Genomic DNA, 26519 nt, shown 5'->3' with positions numbered 1-26519 from the left:
GTGTGGGCAGCATACGTATGGTGTATATTTGTGTGGAGTAGCATGTACATGTGAAAGTGTGTGTGCATATGGTGTGTGTGTGTGAGGTGATGTGTGCATATGGCATGTATGCTATGTGTGTGTGTGTGGCATGGGGGTGGTGTGTGTGTGGAGTGGTATGTATATATGAGGATGTGAGGTGGTGGTGGCGGTGGTGCATGGGTGCGTGTGTGTGCGTGTGTGTGTGTGTATGTGTGGCCTGAGTGGGCAAGTGAAGAGGGGTGATGGGGCCCTTCCCTCAGCAGAACAATCACTCTCTTCAGCCTTCTTTTTTACCGCCTGGGGAAACCCAGGGAACACTGGTCCAGGGCTAGATACAGAGGGGCATTTGAAGATGGGAAGTCCATTTTCACGTGATCAAGAAAAATAATTATTGGACTAAACCATTATATGTATATTTTTGGGCTTCCTACAGTCTGGAGGCTTTGTCATTGAACTCTGGGCGCTTATGCCCCATCTTGCAGAGGTGGTGTGTGTGTGAATTCATCCTTAAACTCCAGGAGCGTCCTTTGCATGCTGTGCCTCGTTCTAGGTGCTGCGGATATGTTAGTGAATGAGACAAGGAAGTCTGTTGCTTTTATGGAGCTTATTTCAATTAGCCTGAGACAGAAAAACAGAAGACAAGCCAACAAACAAATTAACAGCACCACCAACAAATAGATAGTGATGAGTGCCATGCAAGTTAAATAGGAGGATAGGACCGAGGTGGCTGGTGGGTCCTCCAGATTGGGAATGCCAAAATTGGACTCTCAGGAAGGATCCAGCCATGAAGTCCCCAGGAGGAGACACCATGAGGGAGGGTGGGACCTGGGAAGGCCATGTGGCTGGGACTCAGTGAATGAGGTGGATGTGGTGGTTTGAGGGGTGAGCACAGATGCAGGCAGGGGCCAGATCACTGGGATGCTACAAGCAAGTTAAGGACTTTGGATTTCATTTGAAGAGTGATGAGAAACCTTTTAGGCACTTGGGTAGCACTTAGGATTTTAGGCACTTGAGAAGCACAGTGTGATTTATACTTTTGAAAAGCTTACTCTTGAGCTGCGGGAGAGTGGATCATGGGGTGGGGAGGGGCACGGGTAGGAGTGGAAGCCGGAGAGCAGTTGGAGGCTGTTGCACAGGCTAGAGTCCTAAGACAGTAGGGGATGGAGAGGGATTTGTTGTGAGATGGAGCTAAGGACAACTCTGGTAATTTAGGCTTGAACAACGATGGGACTGCCATATATTAGGATGGGAAAGAGGGAAGGAGAGGTTGGGGGGGCCAGTAATCTAGAGTTCTCTGTCAGACCTCTGCCTGGAAATGCCAAGTAGGCAGTTGGATATAAGCCTGGACTTCTGAGGAGAGGTCAGGGTTGATATATAGACTGAGAGTCGTTAGCATATAGATGATATTTAAAGCCATGGACCCATGAGGTCACCTAGCAAGAGTGTGTGGACAAAAAGAGAGGGAGGCTGGGCTTCATGAGCAGGGGAGAAGAGTGAGCAAAGAAGTTGAGATGAGGGCCAGTGAGGAAGGGGAAAGCAAGTCAAAGGTGCCGGGGGAAGCCAAGAGAGGTACAGGTCTCAAGAGAGAAGCGGTCAGCTATGCCCAATGTAGCAGAGGGGTCAGTTCAGAGAAGTTTAGACACATGGCCATCGCATGTGGCAGCGTGGAGGTCCCTAATGACCTTGACCACACTATCCTTAGTGGGGCCATGGGTTGGAAGGTTGATTTGGGGAGGATGGAAGAGAGGATGTGAGGTAGGAAGATAAAAACAGCAACTGTAGATGGCTTTTTGGAACTTCTTTGTGAAGAAGGACATCTTAGGATGAGAAAAGCATATTTCATAACCAGTAAAAAAATTTTAACTTATGGTTGGTGCTTCCAATCATGCATCCATTCACCACAAATAAAAAATGCTGGGGTAGCCCGGGTGGCTCAGCAGTTTAGCGCCACCTTCAGCCCAAGGCGTGATCCTGGAGACCTGGGATCGAGTCCCACGTCAGGCTCCCTGCATGGAGCCTGCTTCTCTTTCTGCCTGTGTCGCTTTCTCTCTCTCTCTCTCTCTCTCTCTCTCTGCCTCTCATGAATAAATAAATAAAATTAAAAATGCTTATGAAGGATTTAGGTGAATCGTATCAATATGAAATGCTTCAATTTTGTTTTTAATTGTTGTAAATACAAAATTAAAGCTGATGTGCCATTGTGGGAATTGGTGTGACCATGGTCAAAAACCTAGTTTAAAAAAACCCACTCCGATTACATTTGAGAAGACACAGAGCCCTCAAAAATGGCCAAAAAAGCCCCTTCAAATGTGAAATAATGAAATTTTAATTTTTAATTGCTTGCAACACAAATTAAGACTAATAAGCCCTTTGAAGAATTGGAGAAAGAATTCTGACAGTGGTTAAGGTTTGACAAAATATAAAATGATGTTTAAGAGCAATCGGTTTTTGGAATAGATTTTCAGTGAATTTGCCATTCATCAAATTAACTTTTGGTGTGTTGGTTTGCTTCCAAAAATACGGCTGACCCTGGAGGGTGCTGGGGTGGCTGTGTGCTGTGTGGGGCTGGAGGTGAGAGGAATGTCCCAGAGAAGGTTGAGGATATAAGGGAGCTTGGGACTGCTACTAGTTCGAGGAGGACAGGCATCTGGAGCAGTGGGGATGAAGATTGTGGTCCCACTGGATGCCTGGCCCTTGAGTGAGGACAGAGGACTGGTAGGTGAGGCATGCTGGGATTGGCAAGATCATCTCTTGGGGAAGCTGAGGCATTACTTCATGCAGATGGTGTGGGGCTCCTGGCCACCACTCCAGTGGCGAGGAAGATTCTGGAGTTCCTGATCTCTTAGGCTCCTGGATGAGCAGAGAGCCTGTCTCTTGTTCACCAATGAGGAGACTGGGGACCCTTCTATCTTTTGGGGTGTGGTGTGTGAGGCTGGGGCAAGAGGTCCATGGGATGAGTCTCTTCTAGCAGAGTTATGTGAAAATGGAGAGATTGGTGGGAAGATCTTTCCAGCTGGGGAACACATTCTTAAGCAAGCATTTATGGCGCATGTGCCGGGAACTGCGAAGGCATTTTTATCTATATTATCCTGTCTCATCTTTAGCATCCGTCCTATGTGCGGGCAGCCTGGGTGTTTTGTCCTCGTTTTGCAGATAAGGAAAATAAATGCGGCTCAAAGAGGTTGCATAACCTGTGACGCTTGCTCTGCTAGCTGGTGGCCCAGCTAGGTCCTCCGCCTCCCAGCTGGGCCAGAGTCCCTGCACATAATCATCAGCCCAGCCCCCAGCAGGGACGGGCAGGGAGACTTGTGAAGCTGCAGAGCGAGCTTCAGGCCAAGTGTAACTTTCTCTTTGTTACTGGATTATAGTCTCTCACTCAAAGGAGAATGTAAGCTTCAGGAAGGCAGGGGCCTTTGTTGGTTTTGCTCATTTCTCTGGCTGGGCTCCACATGTAGCGGGTGCTCAGGATGCAAGTGTTGGGAGAGTGAGTGAATCTTGGGCAACTGGGCACGGATGGCCCCATGAGGGTGAGGGGTATGGTGGTGATGGTGTGGGTGGCTACAGCCCATCGGGAAAGTGGGTTCCCTCTAGTTCCTCACCTGTCCTGCTTCCCATCCAGCCCCATTTAGGGTTGGTTTTGTCTGCATCTCATTGTCGATTGCCCCTCTGCTCACCCTTACATCCCTACTTCTTTGGACTGAGTTGATTGTCCTCTTTGGAGGTCTTGGCTTGGCTTCCATGACACCTGGCTTTCTACCACCTCCTGGTCCACTCCTTCCCAGTGTCTGCTAAATGATGGCATCCCAAGTCCATCCTGTCCTGAGCCCTTTCCTCTTCTTTGTCATCACCCTCAACTTGGGCCACCTGATTTAGTCCTCTGGTGCCAAATAGCCTCCATGTCAGTCATACCGTTTTATGCCTCTAGCTCAGACCTACCTCCTGCACTCATTTGTCCTTCTGCCCTTTCAGCATCTCCACTTGGACATCTAGTAGGCATCTCCAACTTCAGTGAAAACAGAATTGTGTGTTTAGTTCTGTCCTCCTTCTCCCCTCCAGGTCTTTCCTTTTTTTTTTTTTTAAGATTTTATTTATTTATTCATAGACACAGAGGGAGAGAGGCATAGACACAGGGAGAGGGAGAAGCAGGCTCCATGCAGGGAGCCCGATGTGGGACTCGATGTGGGACTCGATCCTCGGTCTCCAGGATCACACCCCAGGCTGCAGGCGGCGCCAAACCACCTGCGCCACCAGCGCTGCCCCCTCCAGGTCTTTCCTGTTTTACAAAGTGATTTCACCATCCACCTGGTGCTCAAGCCCCAAACCTAAGAGTTTTCCTGGATTTCTCTTTCATCCCATTTAGCATCCCACCCATCCTGTTGTTTTTATCTCTAAGTTATATACAGAATCTTTGTAGTCACTACCCACCTGTGGCTTCTCTTCTCTCTTACTTCTGCTTTGTTAAGGAAGCTTCAGCCACTTTACTCTTCCTTTGGCACACACCAAGCTTATGACTGTCTCAGGGCCTTTGTACCTGCTTTTCCTTTTGCTTGGGATTCTCCTACCTTGGATTTTTTTTTGTGTGTGTTTCACTCCTTCTGCCCACCATTCTTTCTCAACTTGGATATTACCTCCTAGGACAGAGCCTCCCATCCCCCAGTCATTCTCTTTTGAATTCCCTTAGTTTATTTTCTCTGTAGCATGTATTAGCACTTTAAATTACCATATTTATTTGATGTTTATTATCAGTCTTTCTCTCACTAGACTGAAAGCCTCTGGAGAGAAGGGACTCTGTCTTTTCAGTTCATAGGTGGATTTCTAGAGCATGTGGTCAATACCTGAACATATTTGTTGGTTGACAGCTAGCTGTGTGTGACTGACTGCCAGCCGACAGGCCCTTGGGGTCTGCGCATGGAGGAGGCAGGTGTGGCTGTGAGTCCTTGTTTATGCGAGTGTATTTCTATGCACATAAATGCTGTGTTTGCATGGGACCAGGGTAGACTCCTTTTAGCCTGTTTCTAAAGGAGGTGGGATGGGAATTTCCTCACTCCCTGCAGCCCTCAGAGTCTTACACTCTGTGTGTGTGTGTGTGTGTGTGTGTGTGTGTGTGTGTGTGTATAGGGGGGTGAGGGTTAGCAAGAGAATCACAAAATGTAGACCATATAGTTGAAAACCTGTCATTTTTCAGATGAGGCAGTAAGACCCAGAGAGGGTCAGGCTTTATCTGGGGATTGACACGTTGGGAGAGTCAGAGACAGAATTAAGTCTCCAGCTTCCACTTTAGTGGCAGAGCTGTGGAGTATGGCACAGAGGCCCAGGCTAGGCTTGGGGCTGGACATTGCAGCTAGAAGTGAGATTAGGGGCAAGTGACCAGGCTGGCAGTTTCTTGGAAGGCCAGAAGGGGAATAGAAATACCAATACCCAGCACCCCATTGGATTACAAGTATCACAGAATGGTGAGCATCTTATTTTACTCCCACAGGGAGAGGCCTTTTGGTGGTTGGAGAGTCTACCTTGAAGCTTCCAGTTGGGTTGAGGGTGAAGCCCCAGGGAGTGTGCAGTAGAGACCCATCAGGTGCCTTCTACTGAGGGTGGGTTTGGTAAATATGCTGGATCAGATGTGTGTGTATTTGAGGAGTGGGCACTGGTAGCTTAGCCTCTCCTCCAAATCACTGGTTCTGCAAGTTGGGAAGGCAGCCTCAGAATCATGCGAGAGCTTGCAGAATCCAGATTCTCAGGCACCAGGCATAGAGTTTTTGACAGGGAGGCGTGGGGCTTGTGCATTTGCATGTAACAGGCACTTTAGGTGACTTACAAATGCACCAAAGTTGAAGAACCTCGACTGTAAATCAGTTATTTCCTTCTGACTGCACGCACCCTGCTGCTGGAATGGGAGATGGGCGTAGGAATAAATATTTTTATTTTAATAGCAGTGTATTTTAACACATATTAGAAAAATTCAGAACTAACATAGATGTTATCATTTAGGATAAATCTGGTTAGGTATTAAAGAATTTAAAGGGGTGCCTGGGTGGCTCAGTTGGTTAAGTGTCTGACTCTTGGTTTCTGCTTGGGTCATAATCTCAGGGTTGTGAGATAGAGGCTGAGGGCATGGAGCTTGCCTGAGATTCTCTCTCCCTCTGTCCCTCCTCCCACTTGTGCCTGCATGCATTTGCTCAGTTGCTCTCTCAAATCAATCAATCAATCTTAAAAAAATTTAAAAATTGACAATTGAAGACATTTAAACATTTTTTAAAAAAGATTTTATTTATTTATTCATGAGAAACACAGAGAGAGAGGGAGAGGCAGAGACACAGGCAGAGGGAGAAGCAGGCTCCATTGCAGGGAGCCCGATGTGGGACTTGATCCTGGGTCTCTAGGATCACACCCTGGGCTGAAGGCAGCACTAAACCGCTGGACCACCGGGGCTGCCCAAAATTTAAACATTTTATTTAAAAATTAAGAGATTTATTTATTTATTTATTTAAATTTTTAAAAATTTTTATTTATTTATGATAGTCACACACACACACACACACACACAGAGAGAGAGAGAGAGAGAGAGAGAGAGGCAGAGACATAGGCAGAGGGAGAAGCAGGCTCCATGCACCGGGAGCCTGATGTGGGATTCGATCCTGGGTCTCCAGATCGCGCCCTGGGCCAAAGGCAGGCGCTAAACCGCTGCGCCACCCAGGGATCCCAAGAGATTTATTTAAAGGAGAAATTAATTCAATGCTCGTATGTGTGGTACTGGTAACGTGCCAAAATTGATATAGGTGGACCAAGGTGACTGCGTTGTGATAAACCCAACTTGATACAAGTGTCACACAGATATTTCAGGATTAGCAGTTTGAAGATCTAGGGACAGATGGTCATTGGCTCAAGGCAGCACCCCAGGAGGGAAGAGGGGAGGCAAGGGAGGCTTGGCTGGGGTGAGGGAGCTCCTCTACAGTTGTTCCCTGGCCCTGCCTCATGGAGGGGCATGAAGAAGCCAGGGTGTGTACCCAGGGGCTGGAGCTGGGAGGCTGAGTTCCCTGAGGTTCTGTAAAGTATCAAGGTGGTTAAATCCCCCCTCACTGTCCCTTGGCCCATCTGGGCTCCTCACAGCAGACCTGAGAGACCTGTGTAGGGAGGAGCAGAGTGAGTGTGGAGAGTAGGCTGGACCAGGTCTATGTGGACTTCTAGCCCCTGAATTCTTAAATATAAATTCATATATTTTTAAATTTATGCATGAGAGACACAGAGAGGCAGAGACACAGGCAGAGGGAGAAGCAGGTTCCATGCAGGGAGCCCTATATGGGACTCGATCCCAGGACTCTGGGATCACGACCTGAGCTGAAAGCAGACGCTCAGCCACTGAGCCACCCAGGTGCCCCTAGCTCCTGAATTCTTTGCAGGTCCTGTGTGGTCTCTGCTGGGTGGTATGGGAGGCGGGTAGCAGGGGCCTCCCTCCCTCCCTGCCCTTTGGACATTTTGGTCAAGGGGCTGAGCCCCTCGCTGGGTGAGGCTGCTATTTGCAACCCAGCACTTTCCTCCCTCCTCCCCAAGTGGAGTCTCCTGAAGAGAAAAGCAAGCCTTCTGGACCCAGGGGAGAGGCGGTCAGTGGTGAAAGCGAGGGGGTGGTTGTGGGAAGGGGCCGTCTGGTGGGCCTGCCCGTCTCGGCCCCGGGCCTCCTGGCTTGGAAGGAGAGCTGAGCCCAGGCCAGCCTCCGGGGCCGAGCTCCCCCAGGGTGGGCATCCGCTCCGGGAGGGTCGGAAGGGGCATCATCCCTGTAACCAGGCAATTGCTGTTACTGTTGCCACATTTATTGTTTTTTTTTTTCTAGGAAATTTACCAAGTTTTGGCCCAGGGGTTTACATTTCCCGCCCCCTAGCACAAGCTCTCACTATTCAAGTTCCAAATGGAAGGCACTGAGGCTGTAATTACAGCGGCATTAGCTCAGAACACGCTGAGAGGAGCAGGAACAGAGCACCTGGGGAACCTAAAAGCAGCCACAGGCCCAAATTAGCTACTGCTCCGCGTGCGGCGTCGCCCCGCGCCTCTCCGGGGGCCTGGCCGTCCTGGCGCTCCTCCACCTCCGCCCCAGGCTGCTTCACTGGCTCTTCCCTTCCGCCCGCCAGCGTCCTGACAGGTGCAAGGAACGTGGAAGAACCACCTGGCTGGCGGGGGAGATGCCCCCAGAACAGCCTTTGTGTCGACAGGCATCCTTGGATCCTGGCCCTGGCAGGATGGTGTGGCCACAGCTCGGGGGTGCGGTGGGGACGGCTTGGGAGGCCGCACCCCACTGTGGATAAGCCTCTCTTGTGCACCCCTGGGCTCCTCTTTCAGTTTCCATCTCCTGGCATCCTGAATTGCTGTGGGCTCCCCCCCCAGCTTTTGCCCCAACTCTTTGTTCGCTCGGCCTGGGGACCCGCTTTGCACTCGTTTTGCTTCCTCTGACTCATCCTGTAGGTTCAGCAGAGATGTCACTGCTGCTGTGACCCCTGGGCTGGGCACGATGCTTTCCTCTCTGCTCCTGCAGCAGCCTGACTTGGCTGATGCAGAGTTTAGCACTGCCGCAGCCTGCCCCCTTGTTCCCAGCTGGGGCTCTGAGGAAGTGCTTGGCACCTAGTAGGCCTTCAGTAAAGATTTCTTTATCCAGTGAATGGGAAAACCATCCTCGATTCCCTCTCTGCCTTAATCCCCTTTTTGTTTTCACAAGAAGAAGAGAGGGAACTTCTCTTTTTCCACCTTTGTAGGGCTGTTGTTGGCAGGGTGTCGGGGTGAGGCCCAGTCTTTGTCCCTTGTCTCCTGACTTTCACATCTGAGCCCTTCTGGACCACATTGATACTTGACTAGACATGGCCTTGCATTGACCACTATTGTTGGCTCCACGTCAGTTTGGCTTCTTTAGTAATATTAGCCAACAGCTTTCGAGTACTTGCTAGGAATTAAATATCGTTCAAAGTACATTTATTCTTTGACTTGTTAAATTTGTCTGCAACACCTACCACGTACCAGACATTGGGAAATATGGGTACTGCAGTGAGTACAACCAGTAAAGCCCCTGCTTTCACGGAGTTTATATTTGACACAAACAAACAAATGACGAAGGAAGTGTATACTATGGTAGATGGTGATGAGTTGTGGGAAAAAGAGATCAGAGTAGAGGTAATGGGCTTGGCTTCTTATTATGTATAGTGGTTGGGAAGGATTCACAGATTTGAGCAGAGACTTGAAAGAAATGAGGAAAGGTAATGGGCAGGAGCTTTCCAGGAAGAGGAAGCAGCAAGTGCAAAGGCCCTGAGGTCAGGGCACAGGTCCAGGAAGAGCAAGGAGGCCATTGTGGCTCAAATTGAAGAAGTAACCAGGAGGAGTAGGAGGGGAAGTCATATAGAGCAGTGCTGGCTAACAGAAATATGAGTCACCTATATAATTCTAAGTTTTCTAGTAGCCACATTAAAAAAGTAAAAAAGAAGCAGGTAAAATTAATTAACAATATATTCGTTTAAAATACTTCCACAATATTATTGTTTCAATATGTAGTCAAACTAAAAAATTATTAATGAAATGCTTTACATTATTATTTTTTCTTAGTAAATCTTCAAAATCTGGTGTGTATTTTTAGAACCTGGTATGGACATCTCATTTCGAGCTAGCCACATTTCAGGTTCAATGGCCACATGTGAGTAGTGGCTACCATGTTGGATGGCACAGATATAGAGCCTTGAAGACCATGCCCAGGCCTGAGTGAGATGGGAATCCACTGGAAGCTTTGGGGCCCAGGAGCGTGATCTCTCTGCCTTAGGTTCTAGAAGGTTCACTCCAGCCTGTGATGAGAGAGGATTGTTTTAAGGTAGGGGGTGGAGTGGGTGCAAGGACAGAGAAGGGAGACTAGGAACAGAGGCTCTTGCCAGCATGTGGTGATGACGGCTTAGACCGTGGGGGTGGGGAGCAGGGGTGGTGGGGAGAAGTGGTTGGATTCTGGATGTTTTTTGGAGGTGGAACTGCCTGGTTTTCCTGACGTAGTGTGTGAATACAAGAGGAATCATGGAGGTACTGAGATTTTTGGCCTGAGCTACTGGGAGGGTGAGTTATTTTCAGAGGGAGGAGGAGGCCTGTGCTGGGAGCCTCGCAGGGAACATGTGGGCTTGATTTGGGGCATGTTAAATTTGAGATGCAGGTGTCAGCCTTTTAGGTAGAGTGGGCAAGCAGACAGTTGGACATACGGATCTGGGGTTCAGAGGGAGGTCTGGTTGGGGGCCAGCCATGAGGGCCCTAGAGAGTGGGTGCATATAGGAGGAGGCTGAGCCCTGGAAAAGGCGGAGACTGCTCAGACAAGTGCAGGGTGGCTGCAGGAAGACCACAGAGAGGGCGGGCCATGAGGAAAGGGAGCCATAGGGGGCCACCCACTGTGGCCAGTGTCCTGATGGGCTGAGGAAGAGGATCACTAGCAGGAGGGGGAGGTAAATGCCAGGCTGCAGCAGGTCTAGGTGAGACCAGGAGGGGAGAAAGAGACTGCTGGTATGCACAACTCCATTGAGGGGTTTTGCTTTCAAGGAGCAGAAAAATGGGGTGGTACCTTCACGGTGGGTCATGAGGAGGCTTTTTTTCTTAAAGATGGGTGGTGTAACAGCTGATGAGGATGATCTTGTAGACAGGGCAAAGTTATCATGCGGGAGAGAGTAAAAAGTGAGCCATGTCATTCAAGAATGCTATGTGGTAGGTACTGTTTTGCAGGTGGAGAAACTGAGGCAGAGGAAGTTGGTGTGGTTTTATTTTTTTAAGTCACTTGTCCAGAGCCACGCAGCAGGGCCATCCAATGCAGATGGCTCAGTTCTAGAACACCCAGTCTTAACTGCTGTGCTCTTCTGCCTCTTGGTTTCCTAGCTAGATTTGTGAGCTCTTCAAGAATGGGACCACCTCTTACACATTTGTCTCTGCCCCAGCACCTAGCAGAGAGAGGGCTGTGCAGAGGTGGGGTTAGACAGATGGTTAATGACCCAGAGACTTGAACACAAGCAGTGGTGTTGGAAATGCTCAGGCACCTGCGCTGGCCATGGCGGGGGTGGGGTGGGGCATGGCATCAGCTTCCCTCACTCAGTGTCCTTTCCACCACCTTCCAGGACCTTCTGTAAGGTGGGTGGTACTCACTAAGTATTGGCAAGCATTTACTGAGTGGATGAAGATTGAATAAAAAGGCTGTGGCTCCTCCATCCTAAAAGCTAAGCTGATGTTGTACACAGTGCTGGCATGATTGGGTTCCTGCTCTGGTTTACCAGCCAGTGTGCTGGGAGCCTCGCAGCCAGTGTGCAAACCCTTGCCCACTTAGTGCCTCAGTTTCCTTATCTGTAAAATCAAGAGGTAGGATTAGGTGATCTCCCATCTGGCTCTCACCAGAATGTCTCAGGTGGGCACGTGCAAACTGGATTCCTGTCTTCCTCCTCTGTCATCAGGATGGACAAGAGGCTCTCTGTAGGTGAGGGTCAGCTGGCGGTGGAGGATCAGGTGGTCCTTAGAAGAGCTGAGACTTGTGGGATGATGGAGTAGCCACCACAAAGGGAACCCCACAATTCCTGAGAAGTCTGCTTTTTGTCCAGGACATTCCACTCCATGGACAGTGGTGCAAAACTTAGAGCCATGGCACTAATGCCAAGGTCACAACATCCAGCACATATACCCTTTGGCTGATATGTGCTCAGCCCTGTTAGAGTCCGAGGCTGACCTTTACCCTCCACCTCATGGTGCCAGGGCTCCCGCCAGCCCCTTCCGTTTTCGTGGTTCTCTGTACTAACTAGCCACTGTAGAACCCCTGCCTTGGGACAGTTTGAAATGTGTAGGGACAGTTTCAGTGGCCATATGGTGGGTGTGAGGATGGTGTAGTGGTGCTGTTTGTGCTCTGGCTGCTGAAGATGCCTTGATGAGAATTGTCCCTCCCTAAATGCCAGCAGGACCCTTGACCAGGAGCCTGCTCAAGTGTGCTGCTCCTGGGTGCTCAGGGGCCTGGGAACCCAGCCTGCCACAGGTTGTATGATCCTGAGCCAGTCATCTTATTTTCCATTACTCACATTTATGAACATGACTATGAACACCTACTTGCTTGCCATTTTGTTTGTTATAAGTTTTAAATAAGACTGAATTAGCAGTCCCCATCCTTGTAGCTCCCTGCAGGTACATGCTGCTCTATACCACGTGTTGTCCTATAAGCCCATTGTGGACCTGCTTATTCGGTCATTTAAATCCTAACTGCCCATTAGGTGTCCCCACTTCACAGATGAGGAAACTGAGGCAAAGGGCTTATTGAACGCTGGGAGGTGTTCCCAGGGAGCAGGTGCTGTGGTCTTCCCATGCTTGTGCGGGCCTGTGACCTGCTCGCTCCTTCCCCTCCAGGGACAGGGGCAGACCCGGCGGTCAGCGCCAAGAGCAACCACTGCCTGGACGCTGCCAAGGCCTGCAACCTGAACGACAACTGCAAGAAGCTGCGCTCCTCCTACATCTCCATCTGCAACCGTGAGATCTCGCCCACCGAGCGCTGCAACCGCCGGAAGTGCCACAAGGCCCTGCGCCAGTTCTTCGACCGGGTGCCCAGCGAGTACACCTACCGCATGCTCTTCTGCTCCTGCCAAGACCAGGCGTGTGCCGAGCGCCGCCGGCAGACCATCCTGCCCAGCTGCTCCTACGAGGACAAGGAGAAGCCCAACTGCCTGGACCTCCGCAGCGTGTGCCGGACCGACCACCTGTGCCGGTAAGCCTGCCACCACGCTACCGCTTTGCAGCTCGCGGGCCCAGCAAAGAGGGGATTCAGGTATCCGCCGACCGGATTGCCGGCCACTCATTCATTGGGTGCAGGTTCATGGTTTCTGTGCCTGCTCCGCGCTCTGCTCATGCTTAGCACTGTGGGAAGCCGCAGGGAGCAAGCCCAGGAGTGTAGAATTTCAAATCCTAGACCTCTAGAGCCTGGACTAAAGGGACCTTCAGTGGATTCCATCCCACCTCTGCAGGAGGCCCCCACCTGATGTCCTCGTGAGGTCACGTGGCCATCAGGAAGGGGCTCTCAGAAATCACAGAGGTGGCTCTTTGCACCCTGGTGGCAGAGCCAGGCTGGTTCCGGCCTGCAGCGCGGGTCCGAGTCTGGCTGCCTGGGTTGGACTTTTCCGCTTCCTAACTGCCTGGCTCGGAGAGAGTTGTAAACATTTCTTGAGTTGCCGTTCCTTCACCTGCAGACAGGAGTACAAATGCCCACGTCACAGGGTTGTAACGTGAGGATTAGATGAGGTGATGTGTGCCCGAAGCTTGGCACAGAGCCTGGCCTAGAGGAAATGCTTAGTGAGTGTAGCCTAATCATTAGGAGGGTTTTTTTGATCGTCGTTACAGGGAGTTGAAATTTGCTTCTTTACAGTTCTTGTTTGTTGTTAAGCATTTATCAAGCCCCTGTTGCACCCAGCACTAAGTTGTAAGGCCTGGGCGCGCAGAGGTGAACATCGTGCTCTGCGAGGAATAGCCAGTCCAGAGGGTGGAGACAGAGAAGACAGTGATCCCTGTGCAGTGGGGTGAGGGCTGTGGGCTCTCAGATGAGGCATTGCAGGTGGAAATCGTGGAGGGACATCTGCCTGGGGGTCCAGGGGAGGGGGCGTTGAGCTCAACCTTGAAAAATAGGAAGAAGAAAGCCAGAGAATGTTGTCAGCTGGAAAAGCATATGCAGAGGCTGGAGGGTAGGAGAGAGCCTGGCCTTATGGAGAGCTGCGGATGGTGGGGGCATGTGGAGGGAGGGCCGTGAGGGGGGCAGGCCACAGGCGGGGCTGCTGGAGGAACAGAAGTCATGGTAGTGCAGATATCCAGGGATTGCTTACTGTGTGCTGGGCGCTGGTTTATTTTTAAAATTTTTTAAAGATTTTATTTATTCATTCATGAGAGACACACACACACACAGAGGCAGATACACAGGCAGAGGGAGAAGCAGGCTCCATGCAGGGAGCCCAATGCGGGACTCGATCCCGGGACCCCAGGATCAGGCCCTGGGCCGAAAGCAGGCGTCAAACCACCGAGCCACCCAGGGATCCCCTGGGCTCTGGTTTATTATATGGTTTATCTAATTTAACTCTCACAATAAAGCTACGAGGCAGATAACTATTATCATCTTTATCCGTCACACAAGGAGATCAAGATGCAGAAAGTACCTCGCCTAAGGTCACACGGCTCATACGTTTCAGAGCCGGGATCCATCAATACTGCTGCTTACCAGTGTAGCGTACTGGCCTGGACTAAGCAGCTATAGGAGTGGAGAGAAGTGTATCATTTCAGATATGATTTGTAAGTAGACTTGCCCGGACTGGGTGATTGGTTGAAAGTTCCCTGGAGGCAGAAGTCATTTCTGTTTTGTTTACTCCACACCTCATCCTGCACAGAGAGCCTGGCACATGGTGAACACTCCACAAACATTACTTGAATGGATAAATGAGCGGTGACCGTCATGTTTCCTAGTTAAATACTCATGGGACAAAGGACCCATTTAGTGTGGGGGGCGGGTTTTGGATGTGCAGCATTTGTGGTACCTGGAGGACCAATGCCATCCCCTTGGCAATGTCTGGGGGCATGCTCAGTAAAGGGGCTGGGGTGGAGAAATGGGCTTGGGAGTTGTTGGGCGCCTCGTTGGTGATTAAAGCTCCAGCAGTGAGTGAAATGGTGCAGGGTGGGTTGGTGGAGTCTCGGCTGGAGATGCCTACAGACTTGGGCATCCTCAGTGTTTTGGTGATAAGAGAAGCCATTAATGTGGACGGTGAGGCGGAACTCTGCCGAAAACACAAGTTCTTTGAGGAAGTGCAGAAGAAGGGGGGCTTGTGACAGAGAGGCTCGCAGGTAGAGAGTGGACCAGAATCCAGGAGAGACGGGGGTTCCTGAGGGAGGGAGGGTGGGAGACATGGCGCCTCATGGTGTGTGTGTGTGTGTGTGTGTGTGTGTGTGTCCATGGGAGGGAGTGTGTATGTGTGTGTGAATGCAAGAGTGTATGGAAGCGTGTGTGTGCTGTGTATGTGTGAGGCGGTGTGTGAACGTAAGTCTGCGTGAGTGAGTGAGTGAGTGGAGGCGGAAGCTAGTTGCAGTTGATCTAGGTCTGGCAGGAGGCAGAAGTGGAGGCGAACCCTCTTGTTGAGGACATGCACGAGAGGGAGGGAGAGAGAGAGAAACAGAGAGAGAGGGCAGCCTGGGTGGCTCAGTGGTTTAGTGTCTCCTTCCGTCCATGGCGTGATCCTGGAGACCTGGGATCGAGTCCCACGTCAGGCTCCCTGCATGGAGCCTGCTTCTCCCTCTGCCTGTGTCTCTGCCTCTCTCTCTGTTTCTCATGATTAATTAAAAAAACCTAAAACAAACAAACAAAAAAAACAGAAACAGAGATACTGAGACAGAGCCTGCAGAGGGAAGGAAGGCCTCTGTGCCATGGGAGTATAGGGGCCATGTTGGATGAAGGGGAAGCACTTAGTTGGGTTTGGAGAACAAGCCCTGCCTGAGTTCAGAGATGGGCCTGATCCCCAGAGCTAGCTGCAGGCTCTGGAGAGCTGTGTAGAAGGTGGGCCTTTCTGTTTTGCTTACTTAAAAAAAAAAATAGGTGTCTTATCACCTACAGACACTGCTTGAGGCGATTTAAAAGAAACTATGCAGGGCACCTGGCTGGCTCAGGGGCACCTGAGCGGCTGACTCTTGATCTCAGCTCAGGTCATGATCTCAGGGGCCTGGCATCCAGCCCCGTGTTGGGCTCCATGCTCAGCAGGGCGTCTGCCTGAGGATTCTCTCTCTCACTTTCCCTCCCCCTGCTTACACTCTCAATCTCTTTCTCTCTCAAATAAATAAATGAATCTTTAAATAATAAAATACAATACAATGAATCATACATACACAAAGAGGATGGTCGGAAGAAGAAACCAAGAGCCGTGTAAAGGAAGTTGGGAGCAAATGTCGCAGGTGTGCGATCTAGCAGTCACTGAGCGGAGCTCTGAGCCTCAGGTAGCTGGGATAGAGCAGGACCTTGATGAGCCGCATGAGTCCCAAAACACGATGGAAGGGAGCAAAGCAGTTCTTGCATGGAGATGCATTCTCTCCTTCTTCTAGGTGCTAACATGACCTGCCAGGCCGCCTCACACAGTGTATTTGCAATGACAGCAGTGACCACAGGACCCATGAACAGTACCGTCTCTAGATGTTTGAATTGGGTCAAGAATAGAAATTCTAGGTGCTCCAGGATGTGATAGGGTTGCCTGCATCCAGGATGGGGCCAGTAGGGCCTGGGGCATTATAACAGCATGGCCAGGTGTCCTCTGTGGAACTTTGCCCATGACTCAGAGTTGAGGCTTAAGGCAGGGTTGGGGAGGTGCACATGGGTGAAACAGACTGATAGGTGGTGGGTGGAAGTGGTTGTCGTGGACACCCTCGAGCTAGAAGACATACTCTTGGTCTCCTGGGTGGTCCTGGATGGCCCATTTCACTCGTTATGCCTTCCTTTTCTTCACTGATCACAAGGGGATGCTCACCCATCTCCAAGGACCCCTCCACGGTTCTGAGTCTGTTGAGGCAGCCTTCTCCCCCTGCACCTCCACTTGAGGTTCTGTTCTTGGAGAGAGGAGCTCTTGGCACAAGAGGACACAACAGAGACACCTCCTGAGAGGGCCTGGGAGGGCAGATTTGAAGGACCTAGGGGGAGGCCTGGAAGGAGAGGGGCTCATTTCCCGCCCCCCCATGCTCTTGCAAGCCTGACGTACTGACCCATGGACCCTTCCCCATGTCTGCGGAGGAGCCCAAGGAGGTGACGGGTGGTAGGAGGGGGCATGTGGAGAAGAGGCAGCCCAGGCTTCATTCTGCACTCTGCCCAGGAAGGAGCGCCCTCCTGGCATTGGATCTTTTTAGGTTTCTGCCCTCCAGGGTAGGCACCGCAGGTGGAAATCTTCACTGTGAAATGGGAGAGCCCATTGCTGTGGTGTTTGGACGAGGAAATGGAGACTTTGAGTCTTCCTTTTCTGGATACTTTAATGGACAAAGCTGGCTTTGATGGGGGTCATGACAAAGCTTCTTTGAGCTAACTCTTTGGGAATGAGGCCCTTGCCTGCAGGCATCTCTCAGAACATGCCCTGTGCTCCAGTGCTCTAGCACCCAGTCCTCACTTTGCCAAGCCTGCCTCACCCCCTTCGCTTTCCTGCTAGGGGTGTTGGCCTGGCTATGCTCCTCCCTGAGTGAATCTTGGCCCAGGGTTCCTGGCAGGGGGCACGGGGGTGGGGGACAGCTCTGCCAGAGTTCACCTCACCTGGCACTACATTAAAGCAAGTTTGTTAATCTGCTTTGGGGCATACCCAGGGGCAGGCCTTGTACATCCCCAGTGTGATATTTAACAGACTCTGCTATGCCATCTTATGAAATGTCACTAACTACAAGGTGTTGGGGTTTGGAGAAGCCTTTGGTTAAGCAAAGACATCTGCTTACGGGGCTGGGGTTCTGGGCAGCACTTCAGAATCTTCCCCTGATTCTTTGGATCAGGATCAGCATGGAAGCTTCCTACTCCAGCCATGTCTCTAGCCTTTGTCTCGTTCATATCCCATGAGCCTTCAGAACTGTAAACTTAAGACAAGGGGAGGCTTTTCCTTTTAAAGTCTCCTGATAACAGAGTCTGAAAAGCCTGGAGAATCTCTTGGAATGAATCCATGGAATTTGGTCGAATTCTCTCACCCCAGCTCCACAATGGGCCATGACCTACTTTTTTCTTTTCTTTTTTTTTTTAACCTGATCTTTTGATTGCTACCCTCCACTTACACTCATTATGAGGATGATCTGGACTGTATGTGTGTGTGCATGGGGGCAGGGTATATGGGGCTGGGAAGCTGTGGGGAGGATGATTCCGTTGTCTTGTAAACTGTGTCCCCTTTCAGGCCTTGTTTGGAAGAGGCTGTCTGAAATGCCCTATTCCTCTTGGTCTCCCGAGAGGACATAAATAACTCGGTGCTGGCCCTGTGCCATATCCTGGGCTGTAATTTAACCTCTGGATGCTGAGGATGGGTATAAATAGATTCCAGCCTGGGGCTACCCTGGCTGCCTGGGTTCCTTCATGCAGTGGATGCTGTCCTGGTCTGGGAGGAATGCTGGGAAGGCAGAGGGATGGGGTCCTCTCCATCAAGGTTGTCCACACGGAATGGGGAGGAGTCCCTTCGGCAGGCTTGCCCTCTTGCTTAGCTTGGGGGCATGTCTGGTGTCTGCAGGCAGGCAGTATATTTGGGCAGGTCTGGATTTGATTGGTGTGGCCCTTCAGCTTCTTTGGGATTCTTTATAAAATCTGTTGGCTGACAGTTTTAGTGGGCTATCTCTACACAGCAGCAAATGATTATTTGCAGGGGGTGGTGGGCTCTGGGGCTTCCAAGCCTTTACTTCTTTTAAAGGAAAGAGTCTGGAATATCGTGAAATCATATGCAAAATTTCATGTGTATGTTTGAGAGAGAAGTACGGTGCTTTCATTAGATTCTTGAAGGATTTCTGGACTCCTCAAAGCTCTGTCTTTTCTAGATGTCCAACTTGGATTGGCTGCCTGGAGGACTGTGAATGAATGACTGATTAGTGATGTCTGCCACAGGCATGGGTGAGGCAAACTGGATGCTCTGCGGGAATCCAGCCAGTGTTCCAGGGCCCTGTGGGTCACCTGGAGCGGAGGAGTGTGGGTCTTCAGGACGTTCCTTTATTCATTTGACAGCTATTTATTGATCATCCACTGTGGGCCTTGTGCTGGGATTAGAGTTAGTAAAGTAGGTGGAAGTCCATGCCCTCAGGGTGCTTACGAGTCTAGTGCCAGCATGCTGTCATTATTGCCTCTGCAGCGAGAAGAGAGCCACACAATCAACTAGATGGTAGCATTTCTGCTCAGGTTCTCTTGACATCACAGTTCTGGTCTGCTACCTACCAGGTCTTCCCTGGGTCACTTTGGTAGCACTGCGGGCAGCCCTTGTGAAGAGGAGCCACATACACGTGAACCTGGCTTAGGGCCTGCCAGGCTTGAGCAGAGCTCGGAGCCCCAAATCCCAGTCTTTCCCCAGGAGTGCCATGGGGTAGAGAAGTCACCATCTTCCTGAAGAAAACCTAACCAGCAAGGTTGCTAGTGGATGGAGATTCTACATGCGGGCAGCATTGTGGGATCTTCAGCCTTGCTGAAGCCCAAAACCCATCTTCCCACTGGGGATCCCATGCTGGCTCCTGCTGCTGGCCTCAGTGAGGGTCCTGCTTGCCCAAGGATGCCCAAATGACTCCTCTTGGAATTTCCTGTGGCACATTGAGACCAAGCTGGAATGTTGAATGTCATTTTAACTGAAGGCTCTGGGAAAATAAATGCGGTGGGAAGCCACTGCCTGCATATCTAGTTTACATCTTCCAGCTCTGCCCACTGCAGGGGTCTTAGCATGGCTGGGCAAAGAGTGCCTTAAACCATTATTGTCCAGGCTTGCTGCATGGATATCTGGGCTCCGTAACGCTCACACCCCACAGAGATGTGGTGGTGTACCCCTTGTCTAGCAGAGGCTCCCACTTGTGGCATTCTGCATGAGAACCCCTCCATTGCTGGATGAGCAACAGGAGGAATGACCATTTGGAGGAGACACCACTAATGCAGAGAATAGGAGTACAAGTCATTAAGGTTTGTCCACACCAGAAGCATCACCTCCACTTGTATGTGTGTTGCTTACACAGGACCAGGGCACACTTTCAGCTGCTATCATCTTGCATCGTTCACTGGGCTCCTTTTTGAATAAAGGCACAAATTCCATCATGGGGGCTCTCCCCTCATGACCTAATCACCTTCAAAACCATCACACTGGGGATCAGGATTTTAACATATCAGTTTGGAGGGACATAAATATTCACTCTATAGCACGAAAACTTACCTTCCTTCAAAGCCTGTGTGGTCCTCATCTCCTAGCTATATCTTTTACTGATACTTTTTAGAACTTGTCTGTATCCTTCATGTGCCACTGATCACATGACCTTCCTTTAATACTTTATTGTCCCAGTTAGGTCTCTGGTTTTTTTCCATTCTTCTATTACTACTGTGTTGACTTATATATTTATCAAATATTTACTGGGTGCTAGGCACTGTGCTAGACATGAGGTACTTACTGGAGGATATAGTTGAGATGGTCCCTGTTCCCCTGGAGCTTATTGTCTGATGGAGGAGATAGTAAACAGATAAATATATAACTGGCATTTGCAAAATGAGTGGGACATAGAAATAGAGGAGCTACTTGGACAGCGGTCAGGAATAGTTTATCTGAGGAGGTGATATTTATATGGAGACTTGAAGAATGGAGAAGCCAGAGGTAAGGCAGATAGGAGAGAACATTTCATGCAGAAGGAATAGCATGTGCAGAAGTTTGGAGCTGGGAGGGAGCCTGGCATTGCTGGAGAAATGAAGAGGCCAGTGTGGCTGGAGTGAGGGGGCCCCAGGAGGGAACAGGAGGGGGAGGTGAGAGGAGGGAGGCAGGGCCAGCTCACACAGAGCTTGCTGGCCACTGCAAGGAGTTTGGATTTAGTTGTAGGTTGAAGTATAGTTGACATACAGTGTTTTATTAGTTTCAGGTATGTGACAGCGATTTGACAATTCTATACATTACGCAGTGTTCACTAAGATAAGTGTAGTCACTCTCTGTCACCAGACAAAGTTATTACAATATTATTGACTCTGTTCCCCATGCTGTACATTACATCCCCATGACATATTTGTTTTATAACAAGGAATTTGGATTTTTTTTTTCTGAGCACAATTAGAAGGAAGCTTTGAAGCCAACTAGGGACATTATTAAAATTAAGATTACTTGGGCTACGTGTGGAGAGCCATGGGAGGAGGCAAAGAGCCCGGGAGGCAGTTATCCTACTGTCGCCAGACCAGAGGTGATGGCAGCTCAATCCAGGGGGTGGCCGTGTGCAGGGAGATAAGTGGGCAAATGTGAGATATTTTGAAGATGGAGATGATATACCTTGATGTGGGAGTGAAGAGACGAATTGAAGGATAACCTGCTGGCTTCTGGCTGGAGCAGCTTGGTGTGTGATCATGCCATTTTCTAAGATGGTGAAGGCTTAGACAGGGAGATAAATCAGGGATTCCATTTTAGGCATGTTAATTTTGAGATGCCTTTGAGACATTCCTATCTGGAGCTTGACGCGGGTTATAAATTCTGGGGGTCATTAGCATATTTCTGGTATTCAAAGCGAGGGCAATGGGCAGGGTCTCCCGGGAAAGGCTAGCCTGGGCAGAGGCACTGAGAATGTGCCTGGCACCTATAAGTGCCTGGTAAGGGGTTGGGGGTGGTGTTATGGTGCCCCAAGGTGTATGAAGAAGATTTGTGAGAAAGAGGGAGAGGACAGCTGTGCCAGATGCTGTGGAGAGGTCCAGAAAGATGAGGGCACACAGATAATTATTGGATTTGGGAAAGTAGAAGGCACTGGTGACCTCTTCCACAGTGGTTTGGGTGAAGAGGTGATTGCCGAAGCTTGATCAGAGTGAAGGAAATGTTTGTCAGTTGGTTGGTCAGAGCTTCTTGGGAAAGATCCTCCAGGAAAGGCAGCAGGTGCAGCATGGAGAAGTTGCTCCTCTGTTCAATGGAGAAATGGCCAAGGGGACCCCAACCACTGGCTTGGCTTTGAGAAGTATAGGGTGGGAGTCACTGCCACCATGGGCATGATCAGGCACTCCCATGGCACTCTGCAGGGCCACACTCTGGGCCAGGGTGAGCCTGTGATTCTGAGGCTGCTCAGCCTTGGGGAGAGCCCGTGTTGTGAGCTCCATTTGTGTCATGGTCTCTGATGCTGACTCTCACACTGCAGTACGATTAGGACTCTAATCCTCACCTTGCATGTCCTCCCTGGGCTCTGAGGGGCTGTGATATGGTTGCCATTGACTCAGTTTTTCTAGCTATCACCAAAAGGGTCCTTAAAATACAAGAAGAGATCTTTCTTTAAGCTCCATGCCCTTTTGAAAAACCTACATGAACACCCTCCCAGAGAAGACAGGCTGGGCTGCCCAAGGAAACTTGCTTTTTCAGCCTTCTTCGGCAAGGAGGTACATGCTACAACACTGAGGAACGTTTGAGAAGTGCCTCTAGGGCTACTGCATGGGAATTCCTCTCTGTGGTGTTCAGGGGTAGGATGTGACTTTTCGCATGGTCAGCTGGGATTTGTTCTTTGTCTTCTTGGGGTGGTAGCCACGGGAGTGAGGCAGCCCTGTTCCCCTTCTTCCTGGTATCCTAGAGCTGGCTGTCCACATGGGGGCCCTTTTGGAGGCTTTTATGGAAGACTCACAGCCCTCATGCAGGTGGACCAGTTAGCCCAAGGTCTCTGAGGTGAGGAATCATGTAACCATTGGTGCCCTTACCTGGAGTAGAAGCAGGACACTGAGGTATGCATAAAGAGTAAGATATCCACTCTTCATTTTGGAGCAATGGGGAATCTTGGGATAGTGGCTCACAGCCTGCCTTGCCCAAGGTGCATTGCTTTAGTCTGGCAGGGGTCATCTCGAGCGTGTGACTCCTCCACCACTTGGCCTGTGGCAGGTGCTGAGCTCTCTGAAAAGACTCCCCAGATTATATTCTTCAAAGGGTGGAATGAAGCAGCTGGAGTCACATTCCTGGCTTCAGATCCTCACCTTGGCAGTTGTGTGAGCTTGGACAGTTTCTTTTTTTTTAATTAATTAATTTATTTTATGATAGTTACACACACACACACACACACAGAGAGAGAGAGAGAGAGAGAGAGAGGGGCAGAGACACAGGCAGAGGGAGAAGCAGGCTCCATGCACCGGGAGCCCGACGTGGGATTCGATCCCGGGTCTCCAGGATCGCGCCCTGGGCCAAAGGCAGGCACCAAACCGCTGCGCCACCCAGGGATCCCGAGCTTGGACAGTTTCTTTAACATCACAGAGCCTCTGTATTCCTCATCAAAATAAGGGCAGTAACATGATGCCACACTGAAGCCTGGTAACCCATTCAGTGGAACTATTGTGAGTGCTTAGCACCCAGGACACTCAGGTAAACCACAGGCCTGCCCTGTACTGGATGTGAGATGGAGGGCTTGCCTCACTGAGGCTGGCAGGGGCCATTGTGGAGGGCAGCTTTGGATGGGGGGAGATATCTGAGGCAAGTTTGAGGGAGGAATAGGGCCTACACAAGGAGGCAGGCCTCTCGTCCTCACAGGGGGAATGAGTATGTTATGAAGTGGGGGCTGAGAGCCAGTTTGATTTTCTCCAGAAGACACTGGGAAGTCATGAAATCTTTTAAGCAAGAGACTAAAGTGATCCCGCCAGTGTTTTGGAAAGATTTCTTTTGCTGCTGTGTACACAGTGGTTTGAGGAGAGTAAGGCTGGAGACAAAGAGGCCCCACTGGGACCGTGTTGCGATGGGGCCTCTGGTCAGGCCAAGGCAGAGGGCTGGTGCGGAGAGACCGGGTCAGAGACACTTTGGAGACGAGGTCAGTCCCAGGAGACCTACAGGATAGGGACTGGAGGGAGCGGGGAGTCCAAACTGATGCCATGGTGTCCGGTCTGGTGGTCTCCTGATTGGTAAAGCCATCACCTGAGAGAAGAGGGGAAGATGAGGTCTAGGCCCAGAGGGAAGATGCCTGGGTTTCAGAGCTGTTGTCGGCAACAAGTGGAAATCCAGTGAAGTGTTTGTGTATGTGGGAGTTCCGGAGGGAGGCCGGGGCTTGGGATCAAGATTATGGAATTAAGGGAAGTAATGCAGGAGCGCAGTGAGCGTGGGACCTGGCACACAAGCATAAGGTAAACATTAGTTCCTTCAAAGAGCATGTAAGCTCATTTGGGGAGACAAGTCTCACACGTGTGAAAACATTAAATATGAAGAGGAGGCCCCACTTAATTAGGTGTTACAAGGATTAAACTGCTTGCTGCAGGCATTCAGAGAAGAGGAGCCTTGGGGCTTGAAGGGCCATGGAAGGTGCTGTGGAGTCAGGGTCTTACGGTTGGGGTGGGAGGGAGGGCAGGGTGCTGTAGGGGCAGAGGCTTCCAGGGGAGGGGGACAGGAGGGAGAAGCAGGCTTGGGCTTGGCTTGTTCTGGGCAAGGAGAAATGTCCTGTTTGGAGCAGAAGGTGCTGCAGGTGGAGGGAGGAAGGGGTGTGTGTGTGAGAGAGAGAGAGAGAGAGAGAGAGAGATTGGAGCTTTGACATGCCCTGGGGAGACATAGAGCACATAGGGTCTCCCCCAGCTCCTCCCAGGCCTTCCTCTGTTGATCCCAATTTCAACAGACTCAGGGTTTTCCAAACTTGTTGCTTAGTAAGGGGAAGAAATAGAGTCAGGTGAAAAGGGTCCTGGATTAGGAGTTATATCCTAATACTGTTGCAGTCCTAGTACGACGTTTTGCAGACACTAGACTGTGATCTTGCTGGAAACTGGGATGGGTTGCTTTTTTAGGTAGTGAGTTCCCCATCCTCAGAGGTACCAAGCAGAGGCTTGAGCTCCCTCGCCAGGCTCAGATAAGTATCAAGTTGGATGGGCTTTGTAGGTTCCTTCTGAGCAGGTGTGACACAGATCTCCTGTCTCTTGGGGCCAAGTGAAGAGAATGGATTATTTGAGCCAGGAGGCTCCCTCCCTTCCCTTTCCTTTCTTCTTTTTTTCCTCCTGATTTTTAAAATGGAATTCACTTTACCATTTTTGCTGATTATAAAAGTGAAATGCACTTGCTATAACACATCGTTCAGGCAAGATAGGCATACTAAAGAAAGTAGGAATCATCTTTGACTCTAACACCCTGAAATAAGCCATGGCAAACATTTTGGAGAAAATATACTTCTAGACTTTTTAAATATGCATACACATATTTTAGTAAAAATGATGTCATGCAGTACATGCTGTTTTGTAAGCTATTTTTTTCCTCTAAATATATTGTTAACATTCAGCCTTTGTTAACATCTCCATATATGCAGGTTTACCCAATTTCGATGGCGGTCTGGTTTTCCCCATGGGTTTGTGTCCCTGGGGATGACATGCCCCCTTGGTTCTTTGTACACGTGTGCATTCACTCTTATTATGGGAGAACCTTGTGTCCGGATCCAAGCCTGCGGGATGGTAAGGGACGGCACATTCTAGGCCCTTGGAGAGGAAGGGGTTCCAGACAGCAAGGCCTTCAGAGAGCTCTTGGGTCCTGGACTCAGGACTTCCTCAAGGTAGAGGGAGGGACTGGTTTGTGGCTCGTTTCTCTTTGTGGGTTTGGGTTGCATACAGCTGGAGTGGGTCACTCTTGAGAGCGTGGTTTCCTCTAACTTCTCAGAGGCAGTATGTAGGGTGAGGACTGTAATGGAGCCAGTGAGTTTTAGAATGGGATATGTGAAGGCCTCTTTAGCAGCTATCCAAAGACAAGGAAGCATGATGCCCAAGGTGGAGAATTTTAGGAGTCGGTATGGGTGTTGGCACCATTAAAACATAAGCTAGCTGGTGATGTTGAGAGTGAGGGGCCGTGGGGCCCACCAGTGAAGCCTGGACTGGAGAGTACTGGCAGGCCGAGCCTGGAGGGAAGGTCTGGGGCGGTGGCATATTTTCTCCACTTGGTTTTCCTAAGTGCTTTGCTTCTCTGGGGGAGTTTTAAGTAAACTAAGCAAGGATCATTGCCTGCTGCTCGCTAATCCTCCCCTAGTTCCAGCAGGGATGATTGGAAATCCCTGAGAAATCAACTAGTAGCTACCGAGTGGTAACCAGTGAGCTCAGAAGACCTGGGGGCCCCAGCAGCAGAGGCAATTAAGCTGCCAGCTTGCCCTGCTAATGGACCGAGATGCAGAGTTGTGCTTGGAGCACAGGTGGGCTCTCATCTCCTAGGCAGGGCGAGAAGAAAGCTGGGCAGGTGAACAGGTCTGGGGGGCCCCTGCTAGGAATGTGTCCACAGAAGCCCGGGGGTGGAGGAGGCACTTGACCACCTCTTCTGCATGTACCTCCTTTTGTATTCCAGTTGCTTTAATTAAGGTCTATGTCTTTAAGGAAATTGGGCTGGTAGAGGGGTCCTCAGAGAGAGAACCAACCCCAAGCACCTTCACTGGTCCAAAGGTGGGAAGGGGAGAGCCCTGAAGGTCCCTGTCCACTGGCCTGAGCATCCTCCTCCCTTCTGTGCTGCTGGAAGGAGGGGTGGCTTGGAGGGACCCTGGTGTGATGGTGTATGACAAGGGGATTGGCAGGGGTAAGGCCTTGGTTTCCATGTCTTTAGTGTTCCTCAGCCTTATTCCCGATGGGAGAACGGTGTGTTGTCTGGAAGGTGGCAGCTACAGGAAGAATAAGGCATTGTACCAGAAAATGTGTTTTTGTAGAGCCCCATAAGATCTGTGAGTTCAGGGGATCCCTGGGCAGCTCAGCGGGATGGCGCCTGCCTTTGACCCAGTGTGCGATCCTGGAGTCCCGGGATCGAGTCCCGCGTTGGGCTCCCGGCATGGAGCCTGCTTCTCCCTCCTCCTGTGTCTCTGCCTCTCTCTCTCTCTGTCTATCATAATAAATAAATAAATAAATGAATCTTTAAAAAAAA

The 26519-nt window shown here is 50.4% G+C and overlaps 1 protein-coding gene across 2 annotated transcripts in view; it reads left to right on the top strand.

Moving 5' to 3' along the window:
* GFRA2 (GDNF family receptor alpha 2) overlaps positions 1-26519 on the top strand; it is an 85129-nt gene that overhangs the window by 19836 nt on the left and 38774 nt on the right. For both annotated transcript variants that reach the window (XM_041764887.1, XM_041764886.1), the window contains one exon: positions 12388-12742. In XM_041764887.1, the coding sequence (XP_041620821.1) occupies positions 12388-12742 (355 nt within the window). The remainder of the gene's footprint in view (positions 1-12387; positions 12743-26519) is intronic.

Source organism: Vulpes lagopus, chromosome 8, assembly GCF_018345385.1.
Source record: "Vulpes lagopus strain Blue_001 chromosome 8, ASM1834538v1, whole genome shotgun sequence".
Taxonomy (NCBI): Eukaryota; Metazoa; Chordata; class Mammalia; order Carnivora; family Canidae; genus Vulpes; species Vulpes lagopus.
Note: the sequence above shows the minus strand (reverse complement) of the source record. Positions and strands in the feature narration are given on the sequence as shown.